General features: G+C 46.6%; 1 protein-coding gene across 1 annotated transcript in view; it reads right to left on the bottom strand.

Moving 5' to 3' along the window:
* RILP (Rab interacting lysosomal protein) overlaps window positions 1-24,092 on the bottom strand; it is a 39,542-nt gene extending 15,450 nt beyond the window's left edge. The window contains exons 1-3 of the mRNA XM_083172170.1: window positions 23,685-24,092; window positions 6,196-6,319; window positions 5,501-5,622 (exon numbers count right to left, since the gene is read on the bottom strand). Of these exons, the coding sequence (XP_083028296.1) occupies window positions 5,501-5,622; window positions 6,196-6,319; window positions 23,685-23,966 (528 nt within the window). The 5' untranslated portion in view covers window positions 23,967-24,092. The remainder of the gene's footprint in view (window positions 1-5,500; window positions 5,623-6,195; window positions 6,320-23,684) is intronic.
* Between the last annotated feature and the right edge of the window lie 2,550 nt (window positions 24,093-26,642).

Below are 26,642 nucleotides of genomic sequence, written 5' to 3'. Positions count from 1 at the left end.
TGGGTCATGTCAATAGGGTCATTAGGTCGACGTGGGGAAGGTCTTCAGTCAAAAGGTTGAGATGGGGTTTTCTTACTGTTTTTTTGAGCCGACATCTGCCAACAGGCGGTATTTCATGTCCTACCATCCACTAGTGCAGTGGTTCCCAACCCTGGTCCTCAAGTACCCCCAACAGTGCACGTTTTCCAGGTCACCCGGCAGGTGCACTCATTATTCAGACACATTTTAAAAGATCACAGGTGGAAATAATTATATCACTTGTGATTCTGTGTGGAGGCCTGGAAAACGTGCACTGTTGGGGGTACTTGAGGACCAGGGTTGGGAACCACTGCACTAGGGCGTGGTGGGAGAATAAAATAGTGTGCTGAGCACAGCGTGGCACCGTGCAAGGAGACGTGGTGCTATGTTTTAGTATTTATGGTGACTTTTTAACTGTCGACCTAATGACCCGGTCAACTGAACCCATGTCGACATACTTGCTGGTGACCTAATGATCCATACCCAGAAGAACACCTCTGTAATGAGATATATGGCAGCGGTCATCCTGACCTACACAAAGACAATGGATTATAGAACTTTCCACAGTCACATAAAGAAGTGGTCATTGTCAATGTTGATCATTAAACAAAAAAGTAGCCAACAGTGCTTAATGAAGTCATCAAAATAATGTCTGACAACTGTTACATTACAACGATAATACACAGTATCTCACATAACCTTTATCTCCGCATACACCACAAAAGGAGAATGTAAAAGTAAAACATTTCAGCACCTTTCGAAGCATTTCGATTTTTACTTGTATTGTCCACTGGACAATTGGTTCCCACCAGTCCTAATATTTTATTGGCGCTGGGTATATCTGACATATACAACCCTTTCTATTTTATTGTAACAATATACATCAATCTAGAAAATGTCTTTTTAATGTTGAAGCATCTGAAAATAGAACTATAGTTGCTCTAGTTTTCATGTCCTTTGCTATATAAGCTATGGTATATATACTACTCAGGGTTGCTCTAGAGCAGGGATGGGGAACGCTCGCCCCCACTAGCTGTTGTTGAACTACACATCTGAGAATGCTTTGCTACAGTTTTTGCATGGCCAAATAGCGAAACTGTAGCAGTGCATGCTGGGATGTGTAGTTCAGCAACAGCTGAAGGGCCAAAGGTTCCCCATCCCTGCTCTAGAATAATTGGTGTATATTTTTCAATTACTTAGTTGTCAGCAATCATGAGACAAGGGGGCTGTATACAGAGCAGTCATGGGAGACTCAACATAGGAACAATTATGAAGACAATCTTTGCATCCTCAAGAATCAGGAGGAAGGAAGCTGGAGATTATTTCTGCAGCTCCAGTAAGTGAAGGGGATTTTGAGATGTGTCAGCAGGTGACATGTGATATTATATGACACAGGAATCGCCAAAGGTGATAACTTAAGGACACTCCCCCTCCGTACACAACATGAACAGAAACAGATAATGAGCCAGATGTATTAAGCCTTAACAAGTTGTAAAGTGGAGGGTGATAATAAAGAGAGATGGTACTTGTGTATTATCACGGCGCCCGTCACGTCGCATCGCATCGCATACCACTAATTAAGGTATGTGATGGACCCGATTTGAGGCTTTTCCCGGGATGAGTGTACAATTTTAATATCGCGTAGCATCGCATGCCATTATAATGGCATGCGATGCGACGCAATTTCAATATTAAATACCCACCCAGACCCAATTTTTTATTGTATCCCCACCCTGATGGGTAATGACAATGTTAAATGCCCCCCCCCCCCCATTGTTAACGCCACCCCACTATCAACGCCAACCCGAAGCGTACGCATCCTCCGACCTTTACATACCCCCACTATCCACGTCGGCAAGGAGTCAATTATATATAGTGTGGCGAGTGCAGCGAGCCCCGCATTACTTCACAAGTATTACGCATCCGCTTGCCACGCTTGGGGCTCGGTGGCTCGCTGCACTCGCCACAATATATAAAGTCAACTCCACGCCGAAGTGGATAGCTGGGGTATGAAAAGGTCGGAGGACGCGTACCGCTGCGCTCGCCACACTTCGGGTTGGCGTTGATAGTGGGGTGGCGTTAACAATGGGGGGGCATTTAACATTGTCATTACCCATCAGGGTGGGTGTACAATGTAAAATCGGGTCTGGGTGCCAGTACAATTAAAAATAGTGTATAATCGCATTGCATGCCCTGCGATGGAAATCGGGGGCACCGTGATAATACACAAGTACCAGAGAGATTAATGACCAGCCAATCAGCTCCTAGCTGACATGTTACAGGTTGGATTTGAAAAATGGCTGGAGCTGATTGGCTGGTCATTTATCTCTTTATCCCCCTCCAATTTACAACTTGCTAAGGCTTAACACATCTGGCCCAATGTTAATACATACTGTACATGTCTAAAGTTGTGTCCAGTATTGTGGGTTCCAGTTCCCCTATTTACTGTATAGCTCTGTACCCATGCAATCGAATGGCAAATAGCCTATATCAGGGGTAGCCAACTCCAGTCCTTGAGAGCTACCAACAGTGCATATTTTCCAGGTTTCTTCATAGAATCACAAATGAAATAATTAGCTCCACCTGTGGATATTTTAAAATGTGTCAATGAGTAATGAGTGCACCAGTGCACAAGCTAGGTGCTCTGGAAAATGTGAACTGTTGGTATCTCTTGAGGACTGGAGTTGGCTACCCCTGGTCTATATTATACAGGCAGTGTAAGCATGGAGATCCTTTCACATTGATGGTCAATGCCTTCCTGCTAAATGTATAGAAATGCAGAGTCATCTGGGATAATATATGCAGCACATAAAAAAAAAAAAAAAAAAAAAAATAATAATTGTCTAGACAGCAGCTCTTTTTAGCCAGGCTCTGGACGGCTTTGTAACAGAGGAAAGTGAACCGGCTTCTAGTCAATTGCCGCAGATCAGATGCTCATGTCTGTGTGTCTCAGTGCTGACAGGATTTCAAACATTGCGCCTGTGCTCGCAGCCAATCGGGAGCAGCTTCTGGTCCGTGAACTCCAATTGGCTGGCAGACGGGGGTGTGGTATATTTACCCGACAGTCGGGATTCCGACAGTCATTAGTCAGACGTCGGAATCCTGACTGCACAGCGTGGGGAGCGCAATGAAGCCCCTTGCGGGCTCGCTGCGCTCGCCAAGCTGCAGGCATGGTGGCGCTCGCCACCTATTTTAATTCTCCCTCTATGGGGGTCGTGGCACCCGGCAGACGGAGCAACGCTTCAAATGCTCGCAGTACTGTCCCCATGGCTTCCCGCCAACTAAGCAGCACCCTGCTTGCTATTGGTGCTAAACTGCGGGGAAGGTGGGCTGGCGGAGGCGAAATGGTTCCGCCTCCAAATTGAACTGACAGAATGCAGCTCTGCCTAGTTCCGTGAAATGAAAAAAAAAAAAGAAAAAAGAGAAAAAGACTTAGATCTAATCGGTGCACTCTGTAGATGCCTTTATTGTATTCCACTGAAAAGGGGAATTATAAAAATTTGCCTTTATTTTAAATAACTAAAAATACACTTTCTCGTGAGGGGTACCGGTATGTAGTTTTTTGCGTTTTATACTTATTTAAAAATTTAAGATATACAAGATTAAAGAATAAGTAGGTAATGAATAGAAAAATAACTTGTTGTGTTTAAAAAAACAGATCTCGCTGTTAAGTCGCAGGTGTCTGCTCCTCTTATAGGCCCTTATTCTGGTTGGTGCGTGCCGCCGATGTTTTGTGTCTGCGCATGTGCAGACGCGTCTCTGCGCATGTGCGAGCGGGACGCACGGCCACATTCCGCGTGAAATGTGTACACTACGAACAGGGGGTGGAGAGGGGTGTGAAGTGCTGTTTGGGCTCATTACCATATGTGTACACCCCGCGTTTCATGGGCGTTCCCATGCAAACGCTGGGCGTACGTATGGTAATGTGGCCGTGACGCACGTGTGGGGGGCGGACATATGACATTGCCGGATGTCAGCTGCCCGCCCAGATCCCTGCTTTTGCACGGAGAAATGCCTGTGTGGTCTGAGGTTGCGGGAGCTGCCTGGCCATTCGGTCTGCGACCATCGAATGATGGGGGAGGTTCCCTGAGATGGAGGAGGTGTATTCATGAGAAATACACGTGCGGTCCGTTCGGACAGCTTCTTACCGCTTACGGACGGAGTTGGCGATCCGTATGGAAGGCGGGGTTTAGGACGCACGGTGCTGGCCGCATATTCGGATCCGGCCGCACCGATCAGAATAAGGGCCATAGATACTGCATATGTGCTGCTATTGCCCTTCTTGTCAGTTTTTAATTATGTGGTTTCGCTTGAAATTTACTGAATATATATTCTGTTATCCTGGGGCTTACTTTGCAACATATCTCCTGTATGTTGCAACATTCATACTGTGAATATATCACTTTCTTTTTTCAGGTTCTCTAGATCCAGCCACTTTTGATTCCGGCCCACTTTAACCCCTGCATGTGTGCCAGCAATGTGTGCAGAGTGATCTGTGCTTAAGCATGTCGCGCAGCACAGGGCTTCCGTCGCCCGTTTTGTACAGGCCTTTAGAGCGTGCAACTAATTTCAACAGTCAACAAATATGGCTGTCAATCACTCTCTTGCATACTTCCAAACACACTTTTTCAGCATGTTATAAGATTAGAGGGAGGAAAAAATGTATACTGCTACAACAGACAGAGCTCATACGGGTGTTCGAAGCCCCTCTGCTCACTACCTCATGTGCCAATGGAATGTTTTCATTTTTTTTTTATAGTAGCTTAAAGAAACCAAACAATAAAATGTGAAAGCACATTGAAGCTTAAAAAAAAAATATATATATATTTTTTTTTGTTTATTAGGTTATCGAAATGACACAAACTATAAGAACTGAAATCCTTGCACTTTTCATCAAGTTTGGAATTCCCTGCCCTGTCAAATCAACTAGACAACGTACACAAATGTCTGAATATTTTATATTGTATATCCCATGAGACTCTCTGTATACATTTTGTGTTTACAAGACTTAGAAACATAGAATTTGCCGGCAGATAAGAACCATTTGGCCCATCTAGTCTGCCCCTTTTTGAACCTTCAGGTAATCTCAACCCTTTTTAAAACTTGCTTTACAATTATTGTGTAATTTGCAAAAAATCTCCCCCAAAACTTTTATTCACCTTGTCATTATGGGGTATGGTGTGTAGAATTTCGAGGAAAAAAATTAATTCATTCCATTTTGGAATAAGGATGTAAGTTAACAAAATTTGGAAAAAGTGAAGCGCTGTGAATTCTTTCCGGATGCACTGTATTAGTAAGTTACTGACACAACTTCACAGCACTGATTCACTGCATTGATTTGGTGCTAGAACGCCAGGTTGTTTATGTAATACTATACGCCATTGGGCTTGGCTCTCTAATAAAAGAACAGTCACAGAGAATGAATAGTTAGAGAAGAGACACATATTAGCCTAGAGAAGAGTCTGTATTGGATTCTGCTTACCGCTTCTGTATCCCTGTTCTTCTGCTGGATCTCGTGTGTCAGTGATCGGATTTCGTCCCTCTGTCTGTCCACCACAGCTTTCAGCTTTAACATTAGATCCCGCTCCTCTCTTGCCGCACATTCTTCAACAACAAAGACCATTACTTTACCCCACTCAAAATACTAACAAGTGTTTAACAAGGTCAGAGCGCTATAAAAATCTAGAAGCCAACACTAATCTTTTCAGGAGAAAAGCTGTAATTATAAACATATTATACAAGATGAGCAAGACATGTGGGCAAAGCCAGTTCTACAAAAGGGGAATAAATGCAGTAGGATGCTCGAACATGTGTTAATGGATAAAGCAATAGATTGTTCCGATAGGATATATGCTATTTACTAGATTAAAAAAAACAATTAATAGAAAGCTTACAGAAATGGGTCATCTATTGGCCAGATTTTCTGGCATGCCAAATTAATTCCAGCTACAGTCAAAATCCAACCCGCTTAAGTAGAGGAGCCCAGGGATTAGGTAAAATACTACAATTATTTTTTAATCAACTAAGGGACTGATTCAGGCCGGGTCGCTGGGCTGTGTGCACTCAGCCTAGTGAACAGATCAGCAGCCTTTACTTTCCACGTGAAAAGGGAAATAATTTGATTTACTACATTTTACAATATAGACATAATAGCGATTAATTAAGAAATGCTTCTACCTTCTTGGGACTTTGTCTCAGCCAAACGCACCAGCAACTTCTGGTTCTCCTCCGTGAGCTGGGACAGCTGGTTTTGGAGGCCATGCTCTTTCTTCTGAGCTTCAAGGAGTTGTTGTTCTAGATCCTATGCAATAATACAAGAGACGGGGATGGTGTCAACTGGCTTTTACAGTAAAACCAAAACATTATATTATTACACATTATTTACATGATACATTATTAATACTGTTATTATTATAAATGTAAGCAAATAAAATGGTGTCTGGTTTCTGGTCAATTTGAATTTTCTCTCATGACGTTAAAGACATTAAATGGTTATATCCGTATGGTCTGTGTATCATCGGTCCTTATCTCCTGCTCAGCTTGGACATCTCCAGTTTTATACAACAGCTTGCCTCCAATAGGATCACCGCACTTATCTCAGGAGAGAAGATGATTGCAAGGATCTTATTGGGTAGTTTGTCCAATACACTCCCATAGCAAGTCGCCTTACAGCAGTGTCATTACAATAAGACTCATGAATTTTTACACGCGAGAGGCTAATCTGGCTCCAGCCGTGTCCGAGCAATCTGATTATTACTATTTGATAAGTAGATCTGCCCCTGAGCTTCTTTGTTATACTTTAGCATTCTATGTACAGCAAATACTGTACTCACACTTTGGCCTCAAGAGTTCCCATGTGTTCAGTCACACAGAAGAAAGAACAGACTGCCATCCTCCCAGCTTTATTCAGTCTATGTAGTGAACTGAAACTCATGTGACCTGAAGTGAGCACAGTCAATACAACCCACATTATACATCCAAAGAAAGGTAAAAATGGATATACTGTAGGAACCTATAACCTATGGTTAATTAAGAGAGGAATGGACAGGCAACAGTTGTACCATTCTCATGAAATCTATAGAAAGCAGCCTAGCAAGTGGATTGCCCACAGTGATGTAACCAGCAACTATGTATAGAGCTAAAGCCAGGAGCGGAACCTCACACAGTGCACAAATGCCAAGAATGAGATCAAGGGTTTAATTTTAACCCATGAGCTGCAGTGAAGCAGTTTTTTGCCACAGGGTGTATATACCATACAGGCATAGAATATTTATATACATGATTTCTCCTCTGCCCTCTCAGAGCCACAACTGTTGAATATGGGTAGAAACAAACTGACAGAGGTAGGAGGGCCCTGCTCGCAAGCTTACAATCTATACAATAACACTTTTATAAACTTAATATTTGTGAGGTATATACATGGGCACTGCTAAGTGTATGCATTCAGTGAGCTGGCACTACTGTGTATTTTAGGTGTTAGCCACAAACACTGACATTACCTAACACTGGTTGGTCATGCCAACATTTTCTTCCAAAATAAAGATTTACCAGTTGACATTGCCACCAATTTGTAAAAACAGCCTTGTAGTGATTGAGAGGTCAGATTATTGCAGATAACAGCTGGATAGACAGACACACACAGGATTTGCCCATTCTCTGATCAGGGGAGGATACAATGGATTAGCTGGCTGCCTATAGGGTTTTCTATAAAGCCTGACAATGCTTTACTCTACCTCTGCCTGTTTGCCTCCTTAAGGCCCCCATTCACTACTGCGAGATATCGCATGTGTACCTTGCATGCGATACCCCGATAACTACCTGCCAGGCTCTCAGGCAGGATCCCATATAATATACTGTATGCACTCCTATTGCATACAATGTATCCAATAAATCCTTATGGCAGCCATGGCGATCCCCGGATCCGATGCACACAGGACCATGCATCAAATCCAATCCGGAGGCAAGACACATACTGGGTGGGATTCTCTAATAACCCCCGCAGCACATCGCCGGCACTTGCAGTAACATATGCGATTATTAACGCAAAAGCGATGGCCGGTGATGTGCAGCGGGTCTCCCCTCCCTCCCTCCCTGACCCGGCTGTGAGTGCTCCGCTTCCTGCAGAAGCAGTGCAGTGAGGAGGAGGTCACTGGTCCAGGCAGCACAGCAGGAGGCTGCCAGGACACAGGTGAGGGAGGGCAGTGCGGATCGGCGGGGGGTGCGTGGGGTGGCGAAAGGAAGCCCACATAGGCTTCCATGGGGTTACGCCAAATAGAATTGGCTTAACACACACCCCCCCCCCCCCCCCCCCCCCCCCCCCCCCCGCAGAGAAGCCCCGGCCGTGGGGATTTGCTGCATATGAAAATGCGTAAAAAACCCGAAAACTGCATTTATTGTTTGGAGCATCTCACCCTATATGAGATTTTTCACAGTTTGTCATTTCAATGGGTCAAAAGAGTGTGAAAAAAAAAAAAAAGAGATGGTCGCTGATGAAAGGGAACCTCTGCCGGCGGTGCCGCAGAGGTAATCAGCTGGTCGCAGCGATTAGAACAGGGCTGAAAACGGGAGCGCGCACCCAGCGATTTATTGCCGGGGCGCACTCCCATCACTGGCAATATGGTCGCCAGCGACCATATTCCCAGCCCCTATCGCCCCCGTGTGTACACAGCTTTAGTGTATGGGCACCATAAGCTGGGTGCCACCAACACAGATTTCAAGAATTCTTGAAAGGAAGGCATGTGGCCTCAGGTATATTCTCCAGAGGAATGTTAATAAATTTACTCCAGTTCTTGGTCTTCTGAATGACTCCTCCGCTCCATCAACTTCCTGCTCTCTAGTACAGTAATGCAGCATGCAAGGTACTGTGCTCCTGCATTGTTCGGACTGCCAGATCAGCTGTCCTCACAGCATCAGTCAGGGTAAGGGGTAAGGTCAGAGGCCACATTTTGGGCATCTATTTCAATGTTGTCAATTAGGGCCTTATTCTAGTTCACTCTTTCTGACAAAATCCTTCTTAGATGGACAAAACCATGTGCACTGCAGGGGGCAGATGTAAAATGTGCAGAGAGAATTAGATTTGGGTGAGGTATTTTGTTTCTGTGCAGAGTAAATACTGGCTGCTTTATTTTTACACTGCAATATAGATCTCACTTTGAAGTAAAACCCCACCCAAATCTAATTCTCTCTTCACAAGTAACATCTGCCCCACCTGCAGTGCACATGGTTTTGTCCATCTAAGAAGTAATTTGTCAGAAAGAGTGAACTAGAATAAGGCCCTTACTTCTGTACAGGCAATTGTTTCTATAAATGTTAAGTACAACATTTGCCTTTGATCGAACAATGTCTCTGTTTATGTGTGCTTCAAATGACTATCATGGGATGCAATTGTTTTTGTTTTCCCAAAAATTCAAGGCAAGTGAAAGTGACCTCAAAAAGATTTTTTTTTTTTAATTAATCTCAGATGCTTAACAGCACAAAAGTAACTAAATATGCCGCAAAAGTTTTAGGCATGTGTGGAAAAAAAAAAAAAGCAAAACAGAATTCTAAATCAAATATATATTTGGTGTGACCGCCAAACATTAATTGGATTTAGAGGTCTTTCCTGTTCATCTACTTTGTAAGTTACTTCGTCTACTATTGTAAAGCGCAACGGAATCTGCTGCGCTATATAAGAAACTGGAAATAAATAAATAATAAGTTGTTAATTGATATATATATAAAAAAAAAAAAACTACTGATGGAGCTCCTCCATCTAGCGGGGGTCTGGTGGTCGGATCGCCAACCCCCAAAAAGGAACGTGCGCATCTCATTACAACGGAGCTCCCCACCAATACTCATTTCCCCCAGGGATTGGACCTCAAAGCCTTTCACTGTTGGTTGGAAAGGGGTCTTCTTAGGATCGGACAGCTGATGAGTGTGGGAATAATCGTGTCTTTTGATGACCTACAAAGTGGATGGAATTTATCTCAGACTGAATACTGGTGATATCTTCAAGTAAACCACTTCCTCCAATTTCTGGGTCTCTTTGGCGTCCCCCAGGAGACCCCGATACCTTTTGAACTCCTTTGTAATGGTGCCTCAGCCCCTTCCCATACTATCACATTGATGTACCATAATCTCTCTGAAGATGCAAGCCACCGTATTCCACACTTTACTACAACATGGGACTTGGAGCTAGGTGCAGAAGTGGGGGACAATAATTGGGTTCAAATATTTTGTCTGGCTTATGTCGGCTCTACAAGTGTAGGGGTCCAGGAGACCCAGTACAAAACTAGAACCCCGCTAGTATAGATGTCCTGATGTACTGTACTCTCTAAAATGGGGATTGGCGTACCTAATATTCTAGAACCCACTATCTTTGAAAACCCATGCAGTTCCTGTTCCCTGCCTGGGGTGTCCCTGTCTACTGTGGTGTTTCTAGCACAGGTCTGGTTTGCATATAAGTGATGATATACAGACCACACTGTGCTAGAAGCACTACAGCAGACAGCGACACCCCAGGCAGGGAAGAGGAACTGCATGGGTTTTCAAAGATAGAGGGTGCTAGAATGAACACTATATATGTTGGCGTTGCTCAGGCGCCCATGGCAATCCATTTCATATATGGTGGCAATTCCTTATACTTTCTCCTATTATTATAGGAGAGTCTGTCCCATCTGACCAACTGTTCTGACTATTCCATCTGTCCTCTGCCCTGATTGATCGCAAGATACCAGAAATCCTTGCTGTGACAATTAAATAATGCGGCCTAGTCAGTTATTCCAGTGTGTTGGCATTCCTCCTCTCCTCCAATAATAAGAAACTGGTTTAACATAGTTGATTCATACAGGGATATGGAAGATATTTTATACTCTGTGGAAGATACCGATGTAGCTTTCAGGGATACATGGTTCGGCTTGAGGGACTTCAAAGACCTATAAAGTATCCCCCGAATGTACCAAAAAGGGGAATCACCGATTCCTGCTGCAATTCCCCCTGCAATGCCGCTGGCCGCCTCCCCCATAGGTTTCCATGGGGGATGCAAAGCTGCCGGGGCAGTGCGGTCAGCAGGGAGGGGGTCAGCACTAACCGCACATGCGCAGAACCTCCAGCTTCCGGCTGAACACATCGCAGGGCTTGTGGGATGATCCGCCCAGATTGCATTGTAAATGCGATAATTGATAAATGGGCTCTAAATGCATTACAGAATTAGGGAAATAGAACCTGCTTTATCAAGGGATTTCCTTATATCAATAGCAACTTAAGCCAGAGGTTCCCAAACTTTTTGGAATCACAGCACCTTAGAGTATCCCAAAATTTTTCATGGCACCCCTAGGTCGAAAGTTTATTTTTACGTAATTTACAAACAATATTAAATTAAGTAAATTGTGTTTCTATGTCTTCCTTAGGTTTAGTTATGTGGTGAGTGACAGGATTCGCTTCTATTTGTACACATAGGGGGAAAATTTACTAAGATGGGAATTCTATTTCACATGGGATGTTGCTTGGGAAACCAATTAAAATCTACTTCTTGTTTATTTAGCATCTTTTAGAAGATAATAGATCAGGTATGTCCAAACTGTGGTGAAACTACACATCCCAGCATGCCTTGCCATAGTTTTAGAATTCCCTAACAGCAAAATGGTGTCAAGGCATGATGGGACTTGTAGTTTCACAACAGCTGGAGGGCCATAGTTTAGACATGACTAATAGATAGTCTCTGATTGGTAGCCCTTCCCATGTGAAATAGAACTCCCATCTTAGTAATTTTCCCCATATTCTATGATTGGAGGCCACCAGCACTGAATTTGCCTATGACATTGACCATAAATAATTTGAATTGGTCCTCTACCACCTTCCAAGGGCACCCCTGCAAGTGCTCCGAGGCACCCCAGGGTGCCACGCCACACAGTTTGGGAACCACTGACTTAAGCAGATGTAATTTAATCAGACAGAAAAATAATGAGCCAAACTTATCCCACCTGCTCTCCATTAGTGAAGCAGAGTACTCTGCGTGTCACATCAAGTCCTTCACTGTACAGTACATTATTGTAGGCTAAACCTTATAACACAGTTGCCTCTGGCATTTAATAGCAAACTTTGGCAGCATCACTAGACTCATCCAATAAACAACAGAAGTTATTTAGAGACATAAATTAAATACACAAACCTTTAAAAAAATTGGTACTTCTTTACTTTCACGGCGCCACTAGATAGGACAGATAGGATACTAGATAGGATACGATTTAGTATGCGATTTGACATAAGATATCGCATAAGATATAGGATAAGATTTACTATCCATTTCATTACCCCACTATCCACTAGGGCAGTGGTGGCCAACCTGTGGCTCTTGAGCCTTATGCGGCTCTCCCCCTTGTAAAGTGCGGCTCCTGCTCCCACTGCTGCCCGCCGCCCACCGTCCATCCCAGTCCCCCCTGCTGCCGGTTCCCTGAATCCCTTCTCCTTCTGAGGGGAGGAGAGCGCGCATTGCGCATCTCTCCTACCCCTTACTGTGCATCCTTGTGACTGGGCCGTCCGCCAAGCAGAGCTCGTGGGCCAGCAGCCAATCAGGAGCCGGCCAGCGAGCTTTGATTGGTGGGCGGCCCAGTCACAGGGAAATGAGGGGGAAGGAGACGCGCGGTGTGCTGTGCTCTCCTCCCATCGGTGACCTGACAGGAGGACTGCAGGGGGACACCAGACTGTCCTCTCCCCACCTGGCAGCAGCAGCAACAACGATGAGTGCTGCTGCTGGGAAATTTGCACTGTGGGGGCATAGCAGTTTGTGGCACTGTGGGGGCATAGCAGTTTGTGGCACTGTGGGGGCATACAAGCTTTTTGCCACTGTGGGGGCATACCTGGCACCGTGGCATATGTGTCTCTGGTACTATTGGGGGCACATGTATATATGGCACTGCACTATTGGAGGCATATTTGTATCACACCCACCCAAGGGGTCAAAATAGACTACGCCACTTTTTTTGGCGCATGCGCCTTCGGCGCGCGCATGATGTCGGCTCTTTAGCTTGACTACCGATATTTTTCGGCTCTTTACCTCTGACCGGTTGGCCACCCCTGCACTAGGGCATGGAGTTGATTTTATATAGCGTGGCGAGCGCAGCGAGCCACCGAGCCCGAAGCGTGGCGAGCGCAGCGAGCCCCGCGAGGGGACACGGATGTTGTTTCAAAGCAAGTCCCCAATATCGCATGCCATTTGCATGCAATTCCATAAAATACATTCCGTGTCCCCTCGCCACGCTTCGGGCTCGGTGACTCGCTGCGCTCGCCACGCTATATAAAATCAACTCCACGCCCTAGTGGATAGTGGGGTAATGAAATGGATAGTAAATCTTATCCCTATATCTTAAGCGATATCTTATGCCAAATCGCATACAAAATCGTATCCTATCTAGTATCCTATCTGTCCTATCTAGTGGCGCCGTGAAAGTAAAGAAGTACCAAATAATAGGAATTTAATACCTACCGGTAATTCCTTTTCACGTAGTCCTTATGGGATACTGGGAATGGTCTTAAGACATTGGGTATTAGAGGGTATCCGCAGGAGACAGGCACATCTATAACTTTGAAGCTGGGTGTGCTGGCTCCTCCCCTCTGATTCCCCACCCAGGAACCAGTTAATGGAAAAACTGTGCCCGAAGGAGAATGTACATATGAGAGGAATACTTTATATGTCACCTATGTAAACATAAGTGTGAATAGTGTGGTGAGATTTATGCCAGCACACCCGCATTCATTCAAAAATAAAAAACAACTATAATACCACCAACTGGATGGATTTTCTTTAACAGAGGTCACTGAACTAGACCTTAGAAACAGAAGACACTAGGTTAACTTCTGAACTTTATAAGCAGAATAAGCTGCAGCCAGACCCCCGCACAGGGCGGGCGCCCAGTATCCCATAAGGACTACGTGAAAAGGAATTACCGGTAGGTATTAAATTCCTATTTTCACTAACGTCCTTGATGGGATACTGGGAATGGTCTTAAGACATTGGGGATGTCCCAAAGCTTCCAGAACGGGAGGGTACGTGCGGAGACTGCTGCAGTACTGCCTGCCCAAACTGGGTATCCTCTTTGGCCAAGGCATCAAACTTGTAAAATTTTACAAAGGTGTGTTGCCCCGACCATGTAGCAGCTCTACAGAGCTGCAGAGCTGACACACCCCGAGCAGGCGCCCAGGATGCGCCCACCGATCTGGTGGAATGAGCCTTTAAAACCGGAGGTGTCGGCATGCCTGCCGTCACATAGGCTTGTTGGATTGTAGTCCTAATCCATCTAGCAATGGATTGCTTAGATGCAGGGTGTCCTTTCTTTTGTGCGACATACAGAATGAATAGACAATCTGTCTTCCTGATCCTTGACGTCCTCTGGACATACACACGCAAGACACGCACCACATCCAGGGATACCGGAATATCCGGTGAACTAGACGCAGACGGGACTACAATTGGCTGATTTAGGTGAAAGGAAGAAATCACCTTAGGGAGAAACCGCGGGTTTGTTCTCAACTCCGCTCTGTCTGAGTGAAAAATTAGATAGGGGCTCTTACAGGAAAGGGCTCCCAATTCAGACACTCTCCTAGCCGAGGCTAGGGCCAAAAGGACCACCGCTTTCCAGGTGATATACCGCAATTCTATCGACTCCAAAGGTTCAAACCAGGAGGATTAAAGGAATGTTAGGACGACGTCCAAACTCCAAGGAGGTGTAGGAGGTACAAAGGGAGGCTGGATGTGAAGCACTCCCTGAAGGAACGTTTGTACTTCCGGGATGACAGCCAATTTTCTTTGGAAGAAAATGGACAGGGCCGAAATCTGGACTTTTAGTGAGCCCAGACGGAGACCCAAATCCAATCCCGCTTGTAAGAAGCACAATAACCTGTTCAGGTTAAACTTTGCTGGGGGGACCTTCTGCTCCTCACACCAACCCACGTACTTTCTCCAGATTTTGTAGTAGTGGGCGTTTGTTACCGGCTTTCTGGCCTGAATCATCGTGGTGATAACTGATGAATGCAGACCCTTCTGAGCTAAGATTTTCCGCTCAGCCTCCACGCCGACAAACGTAGCCGCCCTAAATCTTGGAAGACGCAAGGGCCCTGTGTGAGTAAATCTCTCCTTAGAGGCAGGGGCCAAGGATCCTCGATCAGCAGGCTCTGTAGATACGAGAACCAAGCCCTTCTTGGCCAGTCCGGAGCCACCAGAATGGCTTCCACTCCCTGACTTCGAACCCTTTTTAGAACTCTTGTCAGTAGTGGTATGGGTGGAAACAGATACACCAAGGGGAACACCCATGGAATTGTCAGGGCGTCTATCGCCGCTGCGCAGGGATCCCTGGTCCTTGTGCAGTACATGGGGACCTTGTGGTTTAACCGGGATGCCATCAGATCTATCGATGGCTGGCCCCAACGGTCCACAATTGCTGCAAACACCTGTGAATTCAGGCTCCATTCCCCGGGGTGGAGGGCGTGACGGCTCAGAAAGTCCGCCTCCCAATTGTCCATACCCGGGATAAAGATGGCCGACAGAGCCACCACGTACATTTCCGCCCAGGCCAGGATCTTGGAAGCTTCCTTCATGCAAGTCCTGCTTTGTGTGCCTCCCTGGCGATTTATGTAGGCCACAGTTGTGGCGTTGTCGGACTGTATCTGGAGCGCCCGACCTTGGAGAAGATCCTGGGCCTGCAATACTGCATTGTATACAGCTCTCAGCTCCAGGATATTGATGTGGAGTCTCGCTTCCCACCGAGTCCACTGACCTTGAAAGGTTCTGTCCATGGTCACAGCACCCCATCCCAGCAGACTCGCATCTGTCGTGAGTCGCACCCAATCCTGGATGCCAAAACTCCGACCTGCCAGCAGGTTCGACTCCTGAGTCCACCATAGAAGGGACTGGCGTGACTGATGCGACAGAGAAATCCTCTTGTACATCAGGAGATGGGAGCCCGACCATTTTGACAACAGATCCAGTTGGAACACCCTGGTGTGAAAGCGTCCAAACTGAATGGCCTCGAAGGTGGCCACCATTCTGCCCAATAACTGGATGCATTGGTGAACCGTCACCTGAGGTTTTGCCAAAATCACCATCACCAGGGATTGTATGGCTTCCATCTTCTCCCGGGGGAGGAAAATCCTTTTCACCTCTGTGTCCAGGAACATTCCCAGAAAGAGGATACGCCGCGACGGCGTCAGAGAGGACTTGGGGATATTCAGGATCCACCCATGCTCGGATAAAACCTGTCTGGTTCTTGCTATATCCTGTAGCAGGACCTGTTGCGACCTTGCTTTGATCAGCAAGTCGTCCAGGTAGGGGATAATGTTGACCCCCGACCTCCTGAGCAGTACCATCATCACTGCCATCACCTTCGTGAACACACGCGGCGCTGATGACAGGCCGAATGGCAGCGCTCTGAATTGAAAGTGCAGATCTTTCAGCGCAAACCTCAGGAAAGCCTGATGTGGACCCCAAATTGGTATGTGGAGGTAGGCGTCCTTCACATCCAGCGATGCTAAGAACTCTCCCTCCTCCAGGCTTGCTATTACTGCCCGGAGGGACTCCATCTTGAATTTGTAAACCCTTAAAAAAGGGTTTAGAGACTTTAAATTTAAAATGGGGCGTACCGAGCCGTCCGGCTTCGGCACGAGGAACAGATTGGAGTAGTAACCCCTTCCTTGTTCCTCCAATGGGACAGGTGTGATAACCTGTGACGTCAGTAGGCGTTGTATTGCCTGTTGCAGGTTCACTCGATCTGCCTGTAGGGCCGGTAGACCTGATTTGAAGAACCTGTGAGGGGGAGGTTTTTCGAATTCCAACCTGTAGCCGTTGGTAATAAGATCTCTCACCCAGGAATCCAGGTGAGAGACTGACCATACTTGGCTGAAAGCTGACAGGCGACCCCCCACCTCGCAAGTGACTCCAGGGTCGGAACCCGAGTCATGCTGCCGGCTTAGAGGCGGAGGCATTAGCGGCACGATCCTGAGATCCTGTGCTGGCGGGTTTTCTGAACCTACCGCGGCCCCCTCTGGCGGCCGAGCTGGAGCCTCTCGCCCTCTGCCTGGGCCTGGAAGGCCGAAAGGACTGAGAAGCCTGAAAGGACTGGGACGTATGGCCCTGAAAGGGACGTTTAGCGTGAGTGGAAGCCGTCGGCAGAAAAGTCGACTTGCCGGCTGTAGCCTTGGATATAAGGTCGTCAAGTTCGCTACCAAATAACTTTTCTCCCTTAAAAGGCAAACTTTCCACACTACGTTTGGACTCTGGATCAGCTACCCACTGTCTTAACCAGAGGGCCCTGCGGCCTGAAACCGCCATTGCGGAAGAGCGAGCATTTATAGCTCCAAGCTCCTTTTGAGTGTCACACAGGATCTTTGCAGTATCCTGGATATGGCGAAGTCTCTCTCCGACCTGCGCCATTGACATATCGGCCAGCATGCCTTCCTGGATTTGAGAAGCCCATGTATAAATGGACTTTGCCATCCAACAACTGGCGAGGACAGGTCTCTGAGACGCCCCACTCGCTGTGTACATGGACTTAAGGGTAGTATCCAGTTTTTTGTCTGTACTATCCTTTAGTGTTGCTGCCCCTGGAACGGGGAGAACCACCTTCTTGGACAGTCTGGACACTGATGCATCCACAACCGGAGGCTCATCCCACACTGCTCTAGTGGCGGGATCAAAGGGAAAGTTGGACTTAAACCTTTTAGACAGCTGGAAACGTTTTTCAGGTTGTTTCCAAGCCTCCTTAAACGTCTCATCAAGGTCAACTTGTTCAGGATAAACAATTTGCTGTTTCCTTTGAGACCCAAAAAACGGGTCACCTTCCTGCATGTCTGCTAAAGGAAGGTCTAACACTTCTCTTATTGCTGTAATAAGAGGTTCTGGGCCTCTAAGAGATGACTGTGAATCAGGGATCAGAGCCCCGTCGTCCACATTATCATCTGTGTCGTCACCCGCCTGCAGATCATCATCTGAATCAGGCAACATGGCGGTCGCAGCCCGCTTCCGTGACTGGCCCGTGGTGGTATTTATATTATCCACCCGTGCGGCTAGAACTGTTAAGTCCTGCTGCACCTGTTTGGTCTGCATTGTATTTGCAGCCAATTGCGTTGACACTGCCTGCAGCATGGTTTTAATGCCTGCCGCCCACTCAGGCTCCTGTGAGTCTGATTGGGGAGTACCACTGATCTGGGGTGAAACCCCTGCCCCACTCGCTTGAGTGGACATGCATTCCTCACAAGTAATCTGTGAGGTGGACTTAGGCACAAACTTGCTGCTGCAAATGAGACAGGTTAACTTCCTCACCATGTTGAAGGAATAAGTAACCTTTCTTCCACAAACACACCACAATCACAATGAAATAAAAATATATATACATTCAATGTGCAGTGTATAGCAGCTATATATGTGTGAGCTCTATCACTGGAAGTGTGTAGCTTAACAAGCACGTGGGGGAGCGCTCAGATTATACTGAGGAGACCAGCACACCCTGTACAACCTTAACTCCTATTTAGGAGTTGGTACAACGCACAAACACAGAACAGTGTGATCAATTAAGCGATCTTAGCGCTAAATACACTTGCTGTTTTCTGCAGATTTCCTCTGTCCAACACCTCACCGCTGAGGAGTGTATCTGGAGACAGTAATGGCGCCCAGGGAGAAGCAGGAAGTAGTGTATGCGCGCTCAGAGCTCTGGCCTCGCTCCGCTGAAGCCCCGCCCCCCCCCGTGATGGCGCAGGGGCTTCACTGATCTTTATACTGGCGCTGGCTGTCAGATTTAATGGCGCCCTTACACTGAACAGCGTTTTATAGTGGGATCTGCCCTGGTAGTCCAGGGACTGTCACCCGCAGCCAGTCTGTGACAGGGGGTCTGCGCAGCCCCTGTGCAGGGTACCGCGTCTGCCGCCGCCGCCATCTTGCCGCACAATGAGCCGGGGTACCCCACTGTGGGGACCCCGGTTTCTACTCACCACAGACGTCTTCGGACTGTGTCAGGAGTGTGCGGCATGCTGGGGGTGAGTATCACTGCAGCGCAATGCCCGTGAGTACAAACACCCTCTCAGGACAGTGGTCCTGCAGCAGGGACAGCTCGGTACCTTAAGAGGCCTGCAGCTGAACCCTTCTCAACTGACTCCCTCGAAGCAGGGATACTGTGAAGTCCAACACAGTAACCCCAAAATAATAAAAGAAAATAAATTGAAGACAAACTCTCTGGAGCTCCAGCAGTGTGCATCCTCTCCTGAGGGCACATTTTTCTAAACTGGTTCCTGGGTGGGGAATCAGAGGGGAGGAGCCAGCACACCCAGCTTCAAAGTTATAGATGTGCCTGTCTCCTGCGGATACCCTCTAATACCCAATGTCTTAAGACCATTCCCAGTATCCCATCAAGGACGTTAGTGAAAATTATATATATATATATATATATATATATGGCTCTCCCTGGGACCGGTCCAGAAGATCAGCAGGTCATCTATATACCTCGTATATAGCAACAGATGCCTGCTGATCTCCTGGTTGTCAAACAAGACCAATTGTTCCACCTGAAACATATAGCTGTTGGCTAGCGATGGGGCCACGGAGGACCCCATCGCACAGCCACACAGCTGTAGATAATATCGATTATCAGCCATAAAGTAATTGCGTTGAAGGGTCATTTGCAACAATTGCATAAATAGATCAATGTCGGGTCCCTTGTAACAGGGATTATCAGTGATGAGTGCCCGGACCGCCGAAAGCCCTCCCTCATGTGGAATACATGTGTACAGGCTTGCGACGTCCACTGAGCACAACCAAACACCGTCGGGTATCTTGCCCAAAGCTGCCAATTTCAATAAAAGGGTGTTGGTGTCCTTTAAGTATGTAGGTTTCGCCTGCACACAGGGCTGTAGGAAAAAGTCCAAGAAAATGGAGACCACCACAATGCTTCTAACTCTGCGGTGAAATTTACTTACACCCTGAACCAACAGAGTGTTGTGTTCCTTGATGTAAAAATCGCAGTTACAGAAAACAAATTGACCACCTCTTTACATTGTAAGGAGACTGACCGCAACAATTTACTATTGGCGACCAGCCATCATCCAACTCCTCTGAAAAGAGGATTACCCCTATCGCAAATGCTACGGGTTCGCCGAATTGTCAGCGATCCCTCCGAAGTAGAACTAGCCTTGAACCAAATGGTCGAGAAATTTTTGGCCAGAGGATACCCCAAGGAGGATCTTTTGAAAACTAAATTAAAGGTGACCAGTATGACAAGACATCAGGCATTACAAACATCCCCCAAAAATCGAGGTGATAATAGCATCATATGGGTTAACTCGTTCCATCCAGCCAGCACTGAAATTAAAAAAATAACTAAAAAACATTGGCCTATAGTCAATACTGACCCTGCCCTGCATTCCCTGCAACATAAAAAGCTGATGTGTGCTTATACCCGTGGAAAGAACTTAAAAAACTTTTTGGTAAAAAATGATGTCACAACCCCCCCCATTCAACGGCCAACTTTTCTGAGCACCCCCAAAAACGGGTGCTATAAATGCAGTGGGTGCACCACATGTAACTTTATGACCCCTGGGGACACGTTCCATCATCCATTCTCAGGACGCCCAATAAAAATCAGACAACGGGTGAATTGCCTGTCCGATCATGTTGTGTACCTTATCACTTGCCAATGTAGTCGACACTATGTCGGCAATTCCGGGAGAGGGCAGCGGCACACAGATCGGCCATAAAAAAAGCCATAGCCACGGGAATGAGCGAACAACCTGTTGCTCGCCACTTCGCTGAGGCGAAACATCCTTTGACATCCCTTAGATATAGAATCATCGAGCAAATTCCGAAATCTAAAAGAGGTGGGGACAGAGGCCTCCAGCTTTGTCAAGCTGAAAGTAGATGGATATTCAGGCTTGAAACCTTGGCCCCAAAAGGGCTTAATGAGTATACAGGCTTGTCGTACTTCCTTTAAGAGCACCTTACTTGATTTATATCTAAGCATCCTGTACATTGAGTGTTCAGTCTACTGATCAGCACGGATAAGTACATGACTTAGTCATAGGTGATTTCCTTATCTGGTAATCATCTTCAGTCCCTATGCTATATTGTCGTGTTATGCAGATGCATTTAATACATTATATTACCCCATGAATCAATAGTATTCACAAAACAGGCAGTGAGCCTTGACTTTGAGGGTGTCGACACAAGAAGTCGACCTCTTAGATTCATGAATCAGTGAACATACCTTGTTTTTAAAAATTTAATTGTTTCATCTGCTCTGCAATTTTGTATGTCTATATGTGTTTATTATGTTTATTTACTCAGTCTGTCACTTTATTTCTTTTTTGATGCTAACACATACGTAGGTTCCATATTGAAGCTTATACCTTTTTGCACATTTAGCACTGTTATGTGTTGGATTTTTAACACTGTTATGCCACAAGTTTGTTTATCTTCATATGTAAGCACGTTCAGCGCTTTTTGATTGTCATGATCATTGTCACATTTGTATGCACTTTCGCATGCTCTTATATATATATATTAATACTGTGTATTTCTTAGCACGCCCACTGTGTGATGCCGGCTATACGCCCGCCCCTCCACAACGGATCCATGACGTCAGGTCGCGGCGCCGGGAGGAGGCGCTGGCGTGGACGCTGCGCACTAACGGAGAGGGATAAAGGTATGTTTTTTACATTGTATACCTGTCTATCTGCACCTTGATAAAGAGGCACACAGCCTCGAAACGTTGGGGAACTCATCCAGGCTCCTGGTGATTATTTCTTTCTAAAAGTCGAGTGCCGCTGCCACACAGTTATATATATATATATATATATATATATATATATATATATATATATATATATATATATATATATATATATATATATATATATATATATATATATATATATATATATATATATATATGCCTAGCATTAACTTTACATGTACAGGCATTACGTCTGAAGGACCCCCTAACACTTCTTTGACTTGTCTGAGCCACAATTTAAACCCGATTTCCCTTGAACTTCCCGGCAGCTCCTCGGGAGTCCTCACATCCGATGTGCCATTTTTTACATGCAGAGGAGCGGACGATGGGGAGGGGAGCCTGACTCCTGTACATATATCTTATGTGCAGAACGTCAAACCTCCGACTCTGACTGACCCAATGCGCACGGAACTGCACATCAAGTCTATTTGGATGTCAAACACATGCAATTTCACCCCATTCAATGGCCCGATCCATCAGAATCAGGTGAAAACAGTTAAAATCGTACTATTGTATGTTACCAGCGATTCAGAGCAATAAACATCTCAGTCACTAACCATTGTTTAAATTGGATTTACTGAATGATAACAAAGCTTATGCATGTAGGATAAGCATCCTAGGGGGATTCAGTATTGAATCCCGGCGGTCGGGATCCCGGCGTTCAGAATCCCGACAGCCGAAATGCCGACAAGGGGGGGGACGTGGATCGCCCCCCCTTGCGGGCTTGCTTCGCTCGCCACGCAGAAGGCCCGGTGCCTCGCTACGCTCGGCACGCTAATTTATTCTCCCTCCAGGGGTGTCGTGGACACCCCTGGAGGGAGAATGTGTCGGCATTTCGGCGGTCGGGATTCTGAACGCCGGGATTCTGAACGCCGGGATTTTAACTGCATCCCTCCTAGGGGCATAGTGGGAGGTAAACATTTGCAGAGTCCTCTCTGATTTCAGTTGGATCTCCTGCACCAAGGAAATGGCTGCAGCAAGTGCAGATAATAATGAAGCAAAGTGGTCTTCACTAGCGGATGCTTTCGGGTAAAGTGGCCAGTGCAGAATATAGGATTACTGGAAGCGGCCGGGATTGTGACCTGTTTATATGCGACTCAAAATCAGGACTCCAAGTGTTCAAATCCAGCAATGGGCTCATAAGGAAACAGAGTACAAGACTTCAGGGTCAATAAGATCACAAGGATCACTTTTACTTCTAGTCACGTACAGTCTATTTTTATATTTAACCTCCTCACTGCATTGGAAAGTATGATCGAAACAACTTCCTGCATGGCAGAGGGACAACATAAAGAACACAGCGTGCTCTGAAAATACTCACAATAGCTACACACACACACACACACATATAAATAAATAAAACAGCCATATATAACAGCCATTAAACACAAATGTATAATCTGTTCATTTGGACTGGCCTATACAAATTGACAGTATCCAGATGATAGATTGACAGTCAATACATCAACACATGAAAAGATTGACAGGTTGATTGACGTGCTGAGATCTAAAAACTGACACCAACTGTTTTTTTATTTTTAGACCTCATGTCAATCTTTTCATATATTAACCATTTCCATGTCATCATTTTGCTTGTGTCAACCTTTTGTCTTACGTCTACCTTTAGGGGTCGTCCTATTACACCACACCTAAAAGCCATTACTGATAGTAAAAAACGGAGCGAAAGTAATGAAATTCAAGAAGCCCTAGCATACAGTATCTGTCCCATAACCCTGACAGCACAGTGCAGCAGGCATGTAAGAAGCACTGGCATCTGCAGACAAGCACACACAAAGCCTGACTGTTTAGCACAGCCGACATGTGCTGCAGGCAATGTCTGGGAGACTACAAGTGTCAGCATGCTGGGACTTGCAGTTCCACGCCGCTGGCCAGGTAAAGGCACCCAAGGGTGAGACTGACCGATGTGGCTCGCTCCTCCCGTGCCATATGCATCCTCTGCATCGTCCTGATCAGCAGCTCCTGCTCCGGGCAGCCCCGCTCCCTCCCGGCCGCTGCCGCGAAGCTCTCCAGCAGCTCCAGTACCCGGACCACTTGCGGGACCACCCCGGACACCGACTCCGGGCCGTACTGCTCGGTTAGGTCCTGCAGCTCGGTGCCCAGGCTCTTCGCCATGCTGTACACGTCGTCCAGGGACAAGGAGGCCGGGGGCCGCAGCCACACCATCTCCTGCTGCTCCTCCATCACCGCTGTCACTGACTCTTATGCTGCGCCCGATGCTGTAGTCCGCCGCCGCCGCTGCCAGCTGTCACTCACCGCTGTCAGTCATGTGAGCCTCTTGCAAGGGACGGATAGTAGCTCCGCCCGTAACAGCAGTGGAACGCCCACTTTGTTTTTACTATCCTAGGGCATGTCCCGCCCACTGTCTTGACCTAGCGCATGTCCCCGCCCATTGTTTGATTGAGTACATGTCCTCGCCCACTGACTAAACTCATTATACTGCCAGACACTTTACGATCCAATTATGTTGCCCCGCCCACTGGCGCTGGTTTGCGACTTTGCGCCTATGCCTGGCGCGTACAAAACTGCATGCGTATTGTAGGCTGCTTGGGTTATTTTGGTATATAACGCTGGGAAAGTGGCATGTATAATGATTTATGTTAGCACACTGAGGGGCAGATTTATTAAGCTTGGAGAAGAGATAAACTGGAGATAAAGCGGAGATAAGGGGTGGGATTCTCTAATACATCGCCGGCACTCGCAGTTTTAATAATCGCATATGCAGTAACATATGCGATTATTAACGCCAAAGCGAAGGCCGGCGATGTGCTGCGGGTCTCCCCTCCCTCCCTGAGCCCTCACACGGCTGTGTGAGGGCTCCTTTTCCTCCTCACTGCACGCGGAAGCTGTGCAGGGAGGACAAGATCACTGGTCCGGGCAGCACAGCAGGAGGCTGCCCGGACACAGGTAAGGGGGGTGCGTCACGAATCGGCAGGGGGGTGTCGGGGGACGCGAAGGGAAGCACGTAGGCTTCCATGGGGTTACGCCATATAGAACTGCTGTAACCCCCCGCAGCGAAGCCCCGGCGGTGGGCTTTGCTGCATATGGATATGCGGTAAAAACCCCGAAATCGGGTTTGTTACGGCATTTTTAATTTAGTGAATCTCGCCCAAGGTAAAAGGAGATAAAGCACCAGCCAATCAGCTGTGTTTGAAAAAGACAGTTGGGAGTTGATTGGCTGGTGCTTTATCTCCTTTTACCTTTTCTCCGCTTTATCTCCAGTTTATCTCTTCTCCAAGCTTAATAAATCTGCCCCTGAGCCCGAAGCGTGGCGAGGGGACGCAGATAACTTCACATGTATTCCGCTGACTTCTAAACCCTTTTCTTTTATCAGTGTCTACGGAATACATACAGATGACCAGCATCCCAAAGGAATACATACAGATGACCAGCATCCCAAAGATGGGCCAGTAGTAACTATGTACATCTACCTTCTCCCGACCTTTTGACTATCTTTTGACCTTATCGACCTCTTGACCCTGTCAACCTTTTGACTGTCGACCAATAGCCATATGACTGTAGACCTAGACGTTGTAGATCTAATATAACATAACCCAGTGGCGTGTGGTGCCCGCATTATTATGCTAGAGATGCTGGCAATCGGATTTCTGACGCTGGCATCCTCAGCAATGTTGGCATTCCTGACCCGTTCCTCTGGTGCTAGTCGGGATGCTAGCATCGGTATTGTGACTGCTGTAATCCTGTCTGCCAGGATGATGGATGCATACCATGTCAGGTGTACAGCTGCCAGTAGCCCTAGACTTGTGAGCCATCACTGTCATACAACTCCAGCAACATCTTTATGTTTATCAACGTTTGCATCAGATTCCGTCACATTCTTATACCACCAGTGTCGGAACTTGTGGGTGTTGGGCCCAGGTACAAAAATATTATTTGGGGCCCCTCCCCCACCCCAAACCAAGTTCACAATCTGCAACACTGCAGTGGGTGACAGGGAGAGGCAGAATGTGACAGGGAAAGGGGTTACAGGGGCAGCAGTGGGCCCCTTAATCCTCAGGGGCCCCGGTGCAATGCACCTGCTGCACCAATGGTAGTTCTGCCTTTGTATACCACTGTTTTTTATGTTTTTGGGTGCATAGAAATGATACCTTTGGTCTCAGTAGACTTGGCAGTTCCAAAAATAGCATTAGTCTTTTGACTCATTCATTCTAACACATAGGAGAACATTTCTTTTGTTATTTTAAATGAAGTTAGAGGGAAGTGAACAAAAAAAATTTACATTTGAGCTTCATTATTAATACACTTTTCCAAAATGGCAAAAAAGCAGGATTGTAGGTGAAACACCGACAGATCCACGGGTGGGATGGTCACCACAAAAACTCTCTCCATGGTGGCTGCTGCCTCCCCCAGAGCTGACTCACTGGTCAGCCACAGGGGGAGATGAGGCCTGGGGAGGTTCCCATGGGGAAGGTGCGTCTTACTGGGAGCTATAGTCATGGTGGTCCTCTACCATCCCTGGATCACCCCCCCCCCCCCCCCCACACACACACACACCCACACATTCTTGTACTTTTTTCGTGTATCATGGCTGTTCAGGCTGCATTTTCTGGGCATGTATAAATCAGCAGTTAGAATCTTATGTGCTACTAGAGTGCCCTCTTCATCCCATGAGGGCAGCTCAGTCTGTACGTCTATAGAGGCACTCAGAGACACAGTGATATAACAAGGCCAGGAGGTTAAATGATGATGCAATTTGCATGTCATCACATTATTGTGGCCCACTCGCTGCTGTACAATGTTGCCAATCAAGGCTTTGAAAAGGGCATTCATGATGGAAGAGTGGCACCACCCCAACCACCTGCACACTTTGGACATTACAAGACCAAACTAAGGGGGTTA

This window comes from Crinia signifera, chromosome 2 (assembly GCF_055691185.1).
Source record: "Crinia signifera chromosome 2, ASM5569118v1, whole genome shotgun sequence".
Taxonomy (NCBI): domain Eukaryota; kingdom Metazoa; phylum Chordata; class Amphibia; order Anura; family Myobatrachidae; genus Crinia; species Crinia signifera.
This window is presented reverse-complemented; position numbering and strand designations above follow the sequence as displayed.